The 15,943-nt window shown below is 30.0% G+C and overlaps 1 protein-coding gene across 3 annotated transcripts in view; it reads left to right on the top strand.

The window, feature by feature from the left end:
* Nucleotides 1–2,778: 2,778 nt before the first annotated feature.
* Nucleotides 2,779–15,943, top strand: part of LOC136986948 (cytochrome P450 3A4-like) — an 88,247-nt gene continuing 75,082 nt past the window's right edge. Inside the window, exons 1-12 of one of the 3 annotated variants that reach the window (XM_067284590.1) lie at nucleotides 2,779–2,902; nucleotides 7,135–7,231; nucleotides 7,295–7,344; nucleotides 11,979–12,075; nucleotides 12,145–12,273; nucleotides 13,572–13,803; nucleotides 13,863–14,002; nucleotides 14,100–14,218; nucleotides 14,314–14,422; nucleotides 15,291–15,379; nucleotides 15,471–15,611; nucleotides 15,699–15,858. In XM_067284590.1, the coding sequence (XP_067140691.1) occupies nucleotides 2,847–2,902; nucleotides 7,135–7,231; nucleotides 7,295–7,344; nucleotides 11,979–12,075; nucleotides 12,145–12,273; nucleotides 13,572–13,803; nucleotides 13,863–14,002; nucleotides 14,100–14,218; nucleotides 14,314–14,422; nucleotides 15,291–15,379; nucleotides 15,471–15,611; nucleotides 15,699–15,858 (1,419 nt within the window). In that variant the 5' untranslated portion in view covers nucleotides 2,779–2,846. The remainder of the gene's footprint in view (nucleotides 2,903–7,134; nucleotides 7,232–7,294; nucleotides 7,345–11,978; nucleotides 12,076–12,144; nucleotides 12,274–13,571; nucleotides 13,804–13,862; nucleotides 14,003–14,099; nucleotides 14,219–14,313; nucleotides 14,423–15,290; nucleotides 15,380–15,470; nucleotides 15,612–15,698; nucleotides 15,859–15,943) is intronic. The other 2 variants (XM_067284588.1, XM_067284589.1) reach the window with 2 other exon arrangements.

Raw genomic sequence — 15,943 nt, 5'->3', positions numbered from 1 at the left:
CAGATTATTTTTCGTTTATTTTATGAATCGAACATCTCTCAATTTACAGACCAAAGGTAAATATTTATTATAATACTGTAGATTTTATTATTATCGGGAGAAATACATCAAAAAACGTAAATAAATCAATCAAAGATTGTTACGTATAATATTAGATGTATTTGAATTTTGGATTTAAGTGTAGAATACAATAGTCTTATAATATTAATTAGCAAAGTTTTTAATATTACGTTTTTGGCTATTGGATATAAGAGAGGAAGAATATGGCAATCGGTCAAAAAATAACTTCTCGACATCTTTTGACTGGGGACATTAACGTTTATGAATGTTTATGTGTGGGAGACACGATTTTGTTCATCCAATTTGAAGCTTAAAAACTTCTGTACTTCCAAATTAAGACTAATCTAAAATAAAAACAAATTATAACTATACACATTTGAAGAATTAAACAAAGTTACTTGACATCTTACATCTCTAAAGAACGAGAAATAAGAAAAAACCCAAGGAAGTTTAAACATAAAGTAACATAATTATTATTACACGTGAATTGGCCAATTAAGCGTGTTATAGAGTATGTTATTTTAAAAGGACTTTCAACAAGTCATGACTCACGTAAAACAAAATGTTTTTAACTCGATAGAAATAATTTATTAAAGGTTCTATTGAATGACTAATTTTTATTTTGAATATTTTACTTAAATCGTGTTATAGTATGGAATTATTTGTACGAAATTTATTTAAAATGTTATATATATAAATTCCTTTCGAATATGTCGAATACAACGACAATGTAAGCAATGAATTTTTAATATGATTTTTATAAGGGTTGTGTTTAAGAAACAACAGATTGTTCGATTACTGTTACTTTTAATTAATATTGATAATTAAGAATATTATATATAATGTTATCTACGAATAAAGATAAGATTATTATTTATCAATTATTACTGTCCGCAGCTAAAATTCAAAGTCTAAATTAAAATAATACTGCAAATAAACAAGCGATAAATGTAAATCACGGAGATAAATAAAATTAATTATATAAGAAAATCTTACGTAATTATATCAAATATTTAAATAATCAAAATTTTTCTAATGTGTTCAAAGCTTCTTTCCCTATCCAATTATTGCATATCTTAAATTTTTCATCTTGACAAAAGAAAAACTTATCATACAGGATAAGTGTATTAACAAAAAGTACCGTTGATAATCTTCATATTTTACTTTCCCGTCTGTTATACATAAGGAAGTGAGAGCATTGGAGATCAGTAAAAAAAATGAACCCGAAGATTTTTACATTTTTGGACTTAGGAAACCTTAAAACGTCGAAAAATGCAAAAAATCCAGAAATAATTTCTGTATATATGGATGATAATATGTTTGGGGAGGGCAATATTTTATTCATCCTGTTTGAAGCTTAATAACTCCTCTGCTTTATGTCGAAAATGTCTGCAATTTTGCTGGTAGGTTGTTGGGGATTGATGCTATTAAATTTTGGTGAGTAAAAGTCGACGTAATAAGGAGATATAGAGGGTCCTGTGTATCTCGAGTTGAGTCAGACTTAATGACGATTTTACTCGTTACTGGCATTTACAAGTTTTTATAAAACCCATCCCTATTCTCAAAATTAAGCAATTTGTCGTTTTATAATAATAAAAATATAAAAAGTTTATAAAATAAATTATAGTAGATGACGTCACCAAATGTCGTGGGGAAAAGTTAAGAAATGCGTTGCCAGATTTTTTAAAAATATGGTGCATTTATCTGAAGTCGATGGCGCTTCAGTTTGTTGAGGAATATCGACTAAAAACCACTGATTTAAATCATAAATTCATGTAAGACATGTAAACGACAAGATCCGATACGATATATAGGTGAATTGGTATGTTCCCGATATAGGTTCGTTTTACAAACATATTGCCATCTTTTTTGTACTCATTCTGTATAACGTTTTGTCATGTCATACATTATGACACAGCGATGAACATATGGTTTTGTAAAGCCGACATCTACATTAGATAGAGCATGATACTCGTACGTGATTGGTCACCGACAGTCACGTGACCTACGGGTTTCCTTCGCTTTCAGCGAAAAATACCGTCCCCAATTAATTTGGCTCTCGCGTTGGCGAGCGATAACTGGGTTGAGGGCACTGTTTGGGGAAAACTTATACATCGAGCAATCTCTTCATAAAAGACAATCGATTTAGTTAAATGTTTATTGTTTGGATTAAAAGTTTAAAATGCATAGAAATTTAAACCTAAAATTTCTTTTATAAACTTTATAATTATATCATTATTTATAATATTTATTTGTAAGTATTCAATTACAAACTGTAGTATTATAGAATATGCAACAATAACGTTAATATAAAATATAATTTAATGTGGTTATAAGTTATTAATTAAACGTTTTAATTTTATCTTGTATACTAGTACTTTTTTATCAATTAACAAGATTTATTATACTGGAATTATAGTTGCAGATATTTACAGATCAAAAATAATATTTTTTATTTATATACTAAATAAAACATATTATTTCTGATTTGCAAAACTAAATATCTGCAACCTGCAAGTATATCTGCAAGTATAATAAGTCTTGTTAATTGATAAAAAAGTACTAGTATACAAGATAAAATTTAAATTACGATAGAGGACACAAAGGCCTAATAATTAATTATTAATTAAACGTATTTAACGTTTTAAATAAAGTAATTATTTTTACAATGAACTTTAAATATTAAAATATGTATCATCCTCGTCCATTTAGGTTCACCAATTCGATCTCCATCGAATAAAAAGTGAAAATTGATATCGATTATATAAATTCTTAAAGAATTTAACATGTCCATAATATTATTATTGGCCGTTTTCGTCTGTTTTATCACATTGTGGATAAGGTGAGCATTTTTTATTTATTTGTGTTTTCTTCCATACACAATTAAAAATAAAGGATTTCCTAGGTCAATTAATTTTTATTATCGTAAAGTATTTAATTATGTATAGAATTAAATAAACTTATAATAATCCTTTCAGTTAAAGAATTATTTAGATAATTAAAGATAATTTAGTTAAAGAAATAATTTATTATTATTTAGTTTGCGAATCTTCGTTCTCAATTTAATAATTCGATCCTATCTGAAGGACCACATAAAGTTTTAATATAGTCAGTGCCGAGTTTAATAAACCTCTATGAAATTATACAGATCTGAGTATAGTAATTATATACTACATAACAAACAAAATAATGTAATGAAATAAAATAAAATTTACCAGCAGATACTGCACAGTATCTACGGGACAAGACAGTGAGAAACATATACATTCCTAACACAAACTTCAGTAGTTGGATACAAAATTTCTTCGTTTACCACATTTAAGGTGGTCAATTCAATAGAACACGTGTTCTGTTGGCTGTTTTGGCTCTCGATGTATACTATTAAAGCAGTGCTTTTTTAACCTCTTTCTATTAATTATTGGCACTCCAACTTGATAATTTTTTCTTGTGGCATTCCGTAATCTTTATCAATGTAGAATTACTGTGCTTTTAGTACTTTTAGTAATACATAATAAGAAGTATGGCGTTTCTCAGCACTATATTTCGCGGTATCGGGGCAACCAGTGTCTGAATGAATAAACAGCACATTGAACACTATAGTAGTTGTTCGTAGGTTTGTGCCTGACGAATGGACAGGCCGCATGGATTTTCCCGGATTTCTTCACATGTCTAATACGTAAGCAACGTACAGTACATCTTAATAGCGTCTTTATTGTTTCTTGTAAGAAATTGGCAAACTGCCAGATTACAATCCAATTTAGCGAAACTCTGGACGAAAGGTTACACATACACTATTTATAAGTAGTATCTAGTATCTGATGATGTTGTCTACATTTCATGAACTCGAAGATCAGGCTGAACTTCTACCATCTTCCACCGAAATCGTACCCGATAAGTATCTTAATCGCCGTATCAAGTAGAAACTGTAATATCTCTGTAGCTGTCTTGCCTAGTTTCACTCAGAACTTAGTTTTAAATCACTTGGTCAATTTGGACGTCCATACCTCGCACAGAAAAAGCACTACTGACACTTTCAAATTCCAGCTAAGAATTGGCATAGCGGCCAAAACATTCTACTTGATTCACTACTGGGTTTCACGTGACTTGAATGACGATGCTGTTTCTTGCTCAAATTCTTTTTATTCCTACTCTTTTATTTGACAAAATCGATTGGAAAGTCCAGGATGTATGATAACAAGCACAGTTTAAATAAAATACAGTAATTTAATTCGCATTTTTTATATCAAAAATTATAACATATATTTATATTTTAGAACAACATAAGTCTCTAAAACGGGTGAAAAGGATAAATAGAATCCATAATTTTTATTATTTTGGTGTCTAAATTTTTACAGTAAATTATAATTCCTTAATTATTGTCTTTGTGAGTGATATTAGGACGATATATACGTGAGCAACAACAGACACACTTTTTAATTGAAAGAAAAACTAAAAAGCAAGCTGAATTTTACAAATAATTTAATTATCAAGTACTTCCGTTTAAGTTCAACAACTTCACAGTCATAAGGTTCAAGTCGAAACTGACTTTTCTTTAACTTCAACTAAATTTTCCTAGATTCGACTTTTCAATGGTTTGGCTCAGTGGGATAAGGTAACGCAACACTTGGGCGCAGCCTTATCTTACTAAATCGAATAAGAAACCTTACAACAATAGTTAAAGTTGAAAAACCCCTTATAACAAAGGATTTCATGAACTTTAACTTACATTATGATGTATGTTATTAATCTTATTAGAGTTGTATTATATTAATAATTTTTAACTGAATTCTATTCCTAGACAAATTTGAATTTTGTAATTTTTTCATACTTCGTTTTAAGAATAGTTTTTAGAATAAATCTTATTATCGCTTGGTGGCAGTCGGAAAAATCCCGGACAATTACAAAAAACCGGTATATGGCAACCGTATCCTGATAAAGATTTTATTCATTTTATTCAGGATCGTATAGAAATTTAAAGGCAGAAAATTTCAGACCTTTATTGTAGTTTCCTTTAGAAAATAGTTCAACAAATTTCTTGGCACTTTTATACTTTATACTTTCTTTTTCAAATTTAAGCGAAACTTAATGACTCTCCAACACCTTCTGCATTCACGCGAAACCAAAAGACAATCCTAAGAATGAAAGTCTAAATGTGATGACATCACTCTCGTTATGACATTGAATCAGTACACAGACTTTGAGTTTAGGAGATAGCGGTTAGACTCATGAAGGACACACGGAAAACTTCATGTTGTCAGAGTTGGTCAGGTACGAAACCACCAGCAACTTCTTATTCAGTATTTTTATCCAATCAATCAATCAATCACATACTTTTCAACCTTTCTTTGCCTGTTATATATTCTCCCCAAAATCAAACTTCATTTATACCGTCGATGCATCGTACTATCTGCCGAATTTGATCAATTGGAAGTATGTGAACTAAGTAACTCTGTTCGCTTTTAATTAAAAAATGTGCGTCTGCTATTGCTGACGTATAAACTCGTCCTAATATCACTCACGAAGGGAATAATTAACGAATTATTCTCTACACTAAAATTTTAGACACCAGAAAAATAAAAACTAAAGATTCTATTTATCCTTTCCACACATTTTCAGACACTAATGTTGTTCTAGATGAATATATGTTAACATTTTTATGATATAACAAATACATATTAAATTACTGTATTTTACTTAAAATGTGTTTTTTATCATACACGCTATCTTGGGCTTCCCACTCGATTTTTTCAGATAAGAAGAGGAGAAATAAAAGAATTTGAGCAAGAAACAGCACCGTCAATCAAGTCACATGAAACCCAGTAGTGAATCAAATAGAATGTTATGGCCGTTATGTTAATTATTGGTTGGAATTGGAAAAGTCGCTATCACGTGTTTTTTTCTGCCGCGGTCGATGTCACGTTTTTTTATGTTGAACGAACTAATGTCAATGAAGATGACTTGTAAAATATCCAGTTAGACCTACTCGAAAGTAACAGCGTAAACCATACAACGTTTACCTAAGTCGAGATATTGTTAATATGACAATCTCGGAACTTAATAGACTATGGTTGTATATACATATTCTTAAAAATATAAAAATAAAAATTATTTTTTCGAATACGTCTGAAATCACTGTATATTTTCATATTTAAAATATTAAATGTTTAACAAACTTATTAGATATAGCTATATATACAGTAGAGCGTCGTTTATCCGAAAGCCGGTTAACCGAAAGCTTTCCAGTCAAACTGTGTCGTGCTGAATCGAACGTTTTTGATATTACATTACTTCTAAAGTATAATTTTTTTTGTTTTTATATTTTTCAATATACTTATTTTGTTTGTACAGTACAAAATAAAAAAGTAATTTTTAACGATACAATAGCCTCGATTATTATTATAAAAATTTTCGTTAGGCTTAAAATCGACGAAAATTCAACACGAAGCGACACGCAACGGAGAAAAATTTCAACATCGGATAGGTTAATATATTTTTTTCGTACACAATCGGTTATCCGAACAACCCAAGTCCCAGATTGATTCGGATAAACGACGCTCTACTGTACTGTTTACTTAGATCTCGTTTATTAAAAGGACTTATTATACTGGTGTAGTTTCTGATTAGCAAAGAAAGGAGATCTTAGTCAAAAGTCAAAATAAAATATCTTTATTTATACCTGATATTTTCTTTTGACTATTAACTAACATCTCCTCTGCTAATCAGAAACTACACCAGTATTATAAGTCCTATTAATAAACAATGTCTAAGTAGACAGTATATACACAGAAATGCAAAACAGTAAGGACATAGAGGTATAGAGAATTAACTTACATATATTTTGATTTGACATTAAATTTTACATTTTACTTATGATGTGATTCATTTTTCTTAAAAAAATATATTTTTTTAATTTCTAAAAATGAATAACGTATATTTTAAAAAATACTTTTATATTTATATTATGAAATCAACGATATTTACTTATACTGTACAATCAATAAAAATTTAATAAGTTAATACTATAACATTTCTGTGTAGAAAAAAATTAAATATTTAACGTTACAATATTTCTAGTTGGAGGAAAAGAAAAATGAGTATATTTCAGCGATATGGAATTCCAGGACCTAAACCCAATTTCCTTACGGGAAATTTATTGGAATATAACGAAAAAGTAAGTGTATTGTTAAAATTTCAGATTTAAGACTGTGTATTTATGAACTTTACCTTGTTTTAGAGAAACAAGTGCTTCGATGAATGGATAGAAAAATATGGAAATGTTGTTGGGTAAATATCATTAATGACAATGCAATGTTCATTAGCAATGATAAAGTTTATTAGTACACGTACGTATCAATCGTACTTAATTACTTATAATATAAATTGGATTAAAAATTTGGTACTTGTTGGTTAGCAGGACGACAGTGAAAATTTTACTAGTTTTGCAAATTTGAAATTTTATCTTTCATTTTTTACATACAGTTAATTGTAAACATAAATTGAATTATTACAAAGAAAATTTTTTTTATCTAACAATATATTTACGAAAATTTTTAGTTTTAAGAACTATGGCGGGTTAATCATTACCTAAGTTCACCGTCATGGTGGCGGGACGCACATTTTAACCTAACCTAACCTATTCTAATAAAGTATCAGAATTACAATGTAACATGTAAAATAACTCAAAAAATTAATCATACGAAGAAAGGAAAATTTTCGTAATTTATTAGAATAAGTTAGCAAATAATAAATAAATATTATGCATAAAAAATACAGATCAGTTGATCTCGTACCTATTATATGGTCAAAGTAAGAAATCCTTTAAACTTGTAAGCCTGGATGTAAAATCGATGTATTCATCAATAAAGTGGAAATGTGTAAGTAATTATAATTTATCTACCTATATCATAGAATTTATACAAATTGCTTTAAAAATAGTTATTTTTTTTATTCTCTACAGAGTTTTACCGACAAAAAGATAAGATAGCAATAAGGTCCGTAATAGGCGCGAAGATTGCAGGTATATTTGTATGACAACATTAGATCAAAAGATTTTCCTATCCCAGGGCATTGCTTTTTATGATAGGTACAGTACGTAGATGATATATTGATTTTGTACGATTCCAATATCACTGCGGCTAAAGACATTGAGATTTATGCTAATAGTTTAAACGAAAATATTAAATTCACCTGTGAAGAAGAAAAAAATAATGAGATTAATTACCTTAACGTTACAATTACAACAGAGGAAGAAACGTTATTATTTCTTAAGTATGAGAAAAATTGCAATAATAATAAGGTAATTAATTATAAATCGTACTGTCCAATAGGCATAAAAAAGAACGTTTTTTAAATGGAATTAAGAAAGATTTCTAGTAGACCAACATTACAGAAACATATAGAAATGAAAACTGCAAGATTTTTTAAAAAATATTTATTTAATGATTACCCACGACAACTAATACGTAGGTGGTATAATTGTTATACCATTAATAGATATAATGCAAAAAAAAAAAGAAAAAGTTATTAATTTATATATTAAAATTCCATATATTAAAAAATTTTATGAAAAATATGAAAATAATTTTAAAACTTATTTTGTCAACTTAGTAGGAAAACAAAGAAATAGATCGAGTAAAGACATTTATTTGGTAAATAAAGGAAATGTTAAACATCCGAAAATCCTTTGGAGGTGGCAGGCGTTGTCTACAGACTGATGTGCACATGTGCAACAAGTAAATATTATATCGGTGAAACAGGAAGACAACTTGAGAAGCGGCTGAAAGAACATGAGGCAGCAATCCGGCTAAATAGAACTGAATCTCCGTGGCATCAACATTGCAGTGTAGAACATTGTATTATAGATAGAAACAACATTAAAATACTGTATAAAATAGAGAATCTTGTAATGAGAAGCATTGTCGAGCATTATTGTATCAAGAGTTATGTAAATGTTATTAATTTAAATACCGGCGTATGTGTCGATGAATGCTGGAATAGCTTGATAGAGTATGAATGTACTGGTCGTGTGTAACATGATATCCACTGAGGAGGCACAACGTGTGAAATGCATTTGGATAATATGGTTAATAAAGTAAGAAATATTTGGTAATTTTCTAAATAGGAGTCCATCTTTGGCTTAATTCATTCGAAATCGGATAAAGAAAAGTGATTTTAACTCGTTTATTTTAAAAAAATTTTATAATTTTTTGGAATAATTGTTTTTTTAACATTAGAATAGATTAGGTTAGGTTAGAACGCGTAGTAGGATTTTGACTGGTGTCTTGCTAACCAGAAAGTACCGAAAATTTATTATACATTTAAATAAAATTATTTTATTATTTAACATTGGTAAATAATTTAGTAACAATTAGTAAATTTAAAATTTAACATTAAGTAACTATGGTAATAGTTACTTAATGTTAAATTTAATCAATTTTATAAATTTAAAAATAAGAAGTTTAAAAATAATATTTAGAAATATGCGGGAACAATTCATGCAACCTGTGGCAATACTTTGAAAATCATGTTACTCAATATGGAAATCTGTCGGCCAGACACTCAAATAATTGTAAAATCGGCACGAATGAACGCACAGAATGATCCAGAGAGCATTGGAAAAGTACATCCCGAGGCTTACAACAAGCAGTATCACTCGCTCATATTTACAAATCTGACCGCTGTTGTGGTAATGTTGTATTCGCTAACCGCTGTAAATGTTTGGACTATTACAATTGATACAATACAATCAAATTAGGAAGTTTGAGAAGGGATCAGTGTCGTCTGTCTGCTAAAAGCTAAATGATCATATAAATCAGCCGTTTCTCAAAGTGGGCGATAACGCCCCTTTGTGGGCGGTGAGTAAATCTAGGGGGGCGCTGGAAACAGGGTACTGAACTGTGATCAAAGGTAAAAGTTCCCTTTCCTCTGTCAAATGGATAAGAGGAAACATTGCATTTAATGGTTTCCAGATGTCGAGAACGATGTACGGTAAGGGCACAAAGTGTGAGATTCATAGAAAAGTTTTCCTAAGGATATTTCCAATCCTTTCTCACACGGGGGGCGTTGGGTATAACTTTATGGAACAAAGGGGGCGGTGGATCGAAAAAGTTTGAGAATCAACTGATATAAATAAATCAGCCAGCATCTAGTTCGTAGCAATTTGTCAGATTTGTGATAGTGGATTTAGAAAAGCACACATATCTGCAATAACGGCGCTGGGAGGTCCCTTTGGATTACTGGATGACAGAATTGTGATATTGTCAAAGAACTATTGTCAAACAATAACTACTGTTTGCGACCTTTCAGAGACACACAATGAAGCATTTTCCCATTGCATCTACCGTTTCCCTTGAGGACGATTGCTATAGATGAGTTGCGTGGCATCTCAGACACTAATTTTTACTCCAAAATTGTGTAATTATTGGATTCACATCAGAAACTACGACTATATCTTTCATTTTGGTATTTTGTCTACTTTCTAATGATGTAAACTACTTGCAGGTTTACAAAAATGCATATTTTATATTTAATTTATTGTAATTTGATCTAGTACAATTATAAAACAAACATCAAATTTCACTTTTCTCTGCTTTCACCAATTGATGTCCGCTTGTAATTTCACACGGAAGTGATGTCTTTCAAGGTCAGGGTAGTGAAATATCCTTTATATAATGGAAGATTATCATTAGAGTCGATACAAACCCCCACAGTTAAAGTCAACAAACTTTTCTTCTGTTGGATGCACTTTTCTTCTGTTACCCTGTAAATAAAAGCTCCTGTGTTTTTAATGATCCAAATGATGGTGTTATTGATTTATTAAATTCGGACGAATGTTTTCTTATAACATTTTACAACTAGTATTGTTAGGGCTAATCACTTTATTTTCATTTATTATGCGATACAATTATCGGAACTCGACTATCATAATTCAAAAATGAATATCGCTGCAACTATTACAGAAAGTATTAACATTTTTGCTCATTGTTTGTCCAGGAATATTTTCTATACGGGAAACAAAGCGATCAAGTAATAATGCGTGGACCATCATAAAGTTGGCAATTTACCACATGATGCTGACTGCATAAATTACTGACTTTATGTCTTAAAAATTTAAGAAAAGTTTATCTAATATAGGTAACTCCGAATTCTCGTGTTCGGTATTTGCGCTTTTGCCTATTCGTGATTGAAAATATGTAAACACCCCCACGACTCTCGCGAAACATTTGCATAATCGCGAATTACTTTTACAATATGTCTATTACATATAGTACTAGTAAAAACTTTCGTACTTTCTGTGGTATCTAAATTTTTGACATAAACTGTGCTACAAAATTGAAGTTACTTCATTACAGCAGTGTTGTCTTCCAAAAAATTATACAAGCGAAAGTTTATATGACAATTATGTAAATAGAATACCGTATATAGTGTAAATACAGTTCCATAGAAATTATTGCATTAAATTAAGTGATATAATATAAAAAATGAAAAGTAGATAGTCGGTGAGTAATGTACTGTACATATGCAGCTATAAAACCCACAATCAAAAACTACATATGATTAAAGAAACTTTGCACGACGGCAAAGAGGGGGATAATAAACAAAAAATTAAAGCTCTCAATGATGGTTTAAAAGTTTCAAAAAATACACTATTGATAGCTTCAATAGTGTTGTAATAGTTACTATTTATTAGTATAGTAGTTACTATAAAATCGTAAACACTTTAATCTTAGTTGCACTTATAAAGTGTTATAGCGATAGGATATGTTCTTCAAGGTGAGTAACTTTTTGAATCAGAGATATATTTTCACTTCATAATCCTTTATATTCTAGTAAGTCTAATTATGTATTTATTTTTTATATAGGTATTATTTAGCTGGTCTGAAGAATAAAAAATATTAATATTATTTTATAACTTTCAGTTTCTTCTTCGGAGGAAAACCTTGGGTTATCTGTCGAGATTTGGAATTAGTAAAACATATACAAATAAAGGACTTCAAAAGTTTCTTGAATAGAGATGTAATTTCTTATGATTATTAATACGAAGACTTATTCATCATATTGATATTTTATTTTCTATTATTTCAGTTTTTACTTCCAGATGGAGGAATTCCTAATAATCAGATGCTTAAATCACTTATATTTCAAAATGACGAAGATTGGAAAATTAGCAGAAATATATTGAGCACAAGTTTCAGTACCGCTAAACTGAAGATGGTATAAAGACGTTTTTTTATTGACATAATTGTTACGCACTAGATACATGCGGGGAATATCATCGGAAATAGGAACTGAAGCATATAAACACCGTATGTTACCTACAATCGATATTTCCGTAGATATTACTACTTTCGGTCTAGACTCCTCACACCACTAGATTACCTAAGTTGGCATTACATTTGATCTCACAAAATCTAAATATGTCACAAATCTGAAGTCCTGAAAACCAAGGAAGTGTGCATTACCAAGACATTTCTGGGAAACTAGCTGTGTAAAGCCAAGCGGTATCTTGCTGGAGTAATGCTGTCTGTAGTCTTGCCATGTAAGGCAAACATATGAGAGTACAGGGTTTTCTGAGCATACTACTGTGCTGTCGATGTCCCTCGCATTACTGTTAGGTTCAGTCTGGACTAATAGTGATGCGATGGTTCGACAGACCAGCAAGCCAGCAGTAGATAGTGAGCCATTCATAGTAAACACAGGATTGATGCGCTCATCAACAGTCCTTCTCACTCTAACATGGTGGTGATTAGTGCCCAAATAGACAGGATTTGTCGCGAAAGATGTTATGTAAATGAAATTTATTAATTTAAATAACTATTGTTGTAACTTACTGCTATTTTAAGGAACGATAATACTGATTTATTTAATTTACAAAAAATGTAGACAAATAGAATTAGGTTAAGTGGTAATTAATACGACGACAGAATGTTCACAAACTTTAAATTACGTGATTTTTTCGCGTATACTTTTGCTGTAAAAATTTAATTATAGGTTCAAGCGTGCAGTGAGATAAAAAAGGTTGATAAACACTTATTTAGGGCGTCCGTAACCTTGCCACCATCTGTGGGCCACGAAGTATTTATTGCTCGACGACCATCTCAAGAGTTAGGTCAGACTGACCTTTTTCATTTCTGCTTAATATGTTCGGCTAGCTGACTTCGAAGACCTGCGAACAGCAGGAACACTAAAAATTCTAATTTCAATGATCCCTTACGAAGTTATTTTATAGGATATTGAAATTTATAAGACATTCTGTAGCATTTCCTGGCGTGCAATCGGACCACAACTGTAAACCTTTACATTCCTGTCTGAAACAACTACATACTGAATTTTGCAGAAATTGGGCAATTCTATCTCAGTGTGTAACTTTTTTTCAATAAGCGTATTTATAAAATTCTAGTGATGTAGAAGACTGGTAGTAAAACTTATTTCGTTTATGATTATGTATGGTTATAAGTATAAAATTATTATTTATTTTTTCAGAAACATATTGTAACTTTCTATATTTTCAGATGAGCACTCTTATGTTTAAGCCTATAAATATATTTTTGGAGAAAATCAACAAACAGAAAAAATCACCATTCGATATTGCTAAATATTACAAAAAGTTAACCTTCGATATAATTGGTAGAACAGCTTTTGGAATTCAGACAAATGTGCAAAACGAAGAGACAAGTAAATTTGTTCAATCCATCTACGGCCTACTGGAAGTTGATTCGGCCGATTTATTGAGTTTATTATCCAGTAAGTAAAACTTAAATATTTCAATAATTTTTCGTAATTAATTAAGAAAAATTTCTTAGTTTGTTTTCCGGAAATGGAGCCGGTTCCTACATACTTGAGAATGATTTTAGATAGAATCAGATATGTAATTAATTATCCATCTAGTAGGTTGGCATTTGATACGTGTCGACAAATAGTTCTTTCAAGAAAAAAATCTGGTGTAAGTTTTCAAATCAGCAATTTACATGAATTTGTGAGGTAACAAAAATTGAGAATAATAAAACTAATACTGGTAGCTAAAATTGTTTTCTATTCAGTATCATCCACCAGATCTTTTGCAAATCATGATTGATGCCGAAGGTGAAACGGATGGTGTTGTAAAGAAGCTTCCAACAGATAATATTGTCGCGAATGCTGTTTTATTTATGCTAGCTGGGTAATTATAAATTTTTTATTAATAATTTTCAATAAAATTGTATGAGTTATTTAATGCAAAATTGTAGATTGAGTTTTATTTTTGTTGTTGTCTAGATATGACACTACGAGTACCATGTTAGCTTGGTGCACCCATTATTTGGTTAAACATCCTGAAAAACAAGAAAAAATTCGTCAGGAGATTAACGAAAACATAGAAAACAATGTAATTACAATTTATATGTGTGTATTAAAATTTATTAATATATTTGTTTAACAAGTATTTATATCTATAAATATGAGGCATGATCAATTGAAAGATGTCCGGGGCCATTTACAAACCCATACAATGATATTACAAATTAAACATAAACAGAACGATCAATTATTTATTGTGACTTCGTCACAATGTCGGGATGCAATTTTTGAGCATATTTTTAAAATTTATTTAGTTTAACAAATGTTTTACCAACCTCAAAATAGTAGTGTCTTGCCTTTGTATACACATCACATTTCTCCTGTTAGCGACAGAGTCATTCCAGTCATCTATCTAACACCTTTCAGCGTCAAATTTTGAATTGAAATAATGTAACTTCTAGGCTGCATTCGGAATTGCGTATATAGTTCCTGCCCGAAAGTTTTTTATATCTGGTCTCGGGTTTCATCTAACTCTGTACTCGAAATTAATTAAGAAAGGACTTACAAACGAACGGATGATCTTAGAAATTTATAAATCTAAATTGTTTTTTGCAAATTGGAGCCTTCTTAATATAATAAACATTTGCTTTCATTTTGAATCATCTCTAGTAAATAAAAAATGTAAAATCATGATGTATTTTTTTGTTTTATTTCCCTGCGTTAACCAACAATAATTTCCTGCATGTAAATATAGGCTGATATTTGATGAGGAGCCTTTTAGAGGCCTTTTAGAGATTTATTTTAGATGTATTATCTAAAATAAAACACAAAAAGGACTCTTTTGAAAATTTGAAACCAAATAAAACTCTTGACATCAAAAATCTGTAAATTGATATCAACAAACTTAAACCTAAGTCAGTTACGATTAATATTATTAAATATGTACATATTTTCAGCAACAAATTGAATATGCAGATTTATCAAAATTGAAGTATTTGGATCAAATAATATCAGAAACGTTACGTCTTCGTCCTGTTTCGGCAATGTAAATATTATCCGCCTGAAAGTGTATTTTAATTTTAAACAAAATATTTGTCTAAATTATTTCAACTAATTAAAAATTTATTTATAAATAGTGCAATCAATAGAATATGTTCGGAAGATTTCCGTTATAAGAATATAACTATTCCAAAAGGAGTTACAGTTACGATCCCAGCACCGAGCATGCATAAAGACGTCAATTATTGGAAACATCCGGAAAATTTCGACCCTGACAGGTTTGAAATAATGACAATTTGACATGTGTTGTAAACTAATTTATTTTTATGAATGTAATATTTATTATTGGAATTGACTCTTTTCAGATTTTCATGTAAAACGGCAGGACAAATAGATCAAACGATATATCAACCTTTCGGAGCCGGTCCAAGAGGATGTATAGGGATGAGAATGGCGCAAACAGTTATGAAATTAACTTTGGCTAATCTCATAAGGAGCTACAAATTAGAAGCTTGTGGAAGTTTGGTAAATAGAACCTTATTTTTTTTAAAAAGATGTTTGTTTAAATAATGTATTTAATTTAATACACGAGAGAAGTGTTATTTTTCTT

This window comes from Centruroides vittatus, unplaced genomic scaffold (genome assembly GCF_030686945.1).
Source record: "Centruroides vittatus isolate TY-2023 unplaced genomic scaffold, ASM3068694v2 scaffold_1424, whole genome shotgun sequence".
NCBI classification, from domain to species: Eukaryota; Metazoa; Arthropoda; class Arachnida; order Scorpiones; family Buthidae; genus Centruroides; species Centruroides vittatus.
This window is presented reverse-complemented; position numbering and strand designations above follow the sequence as displayed.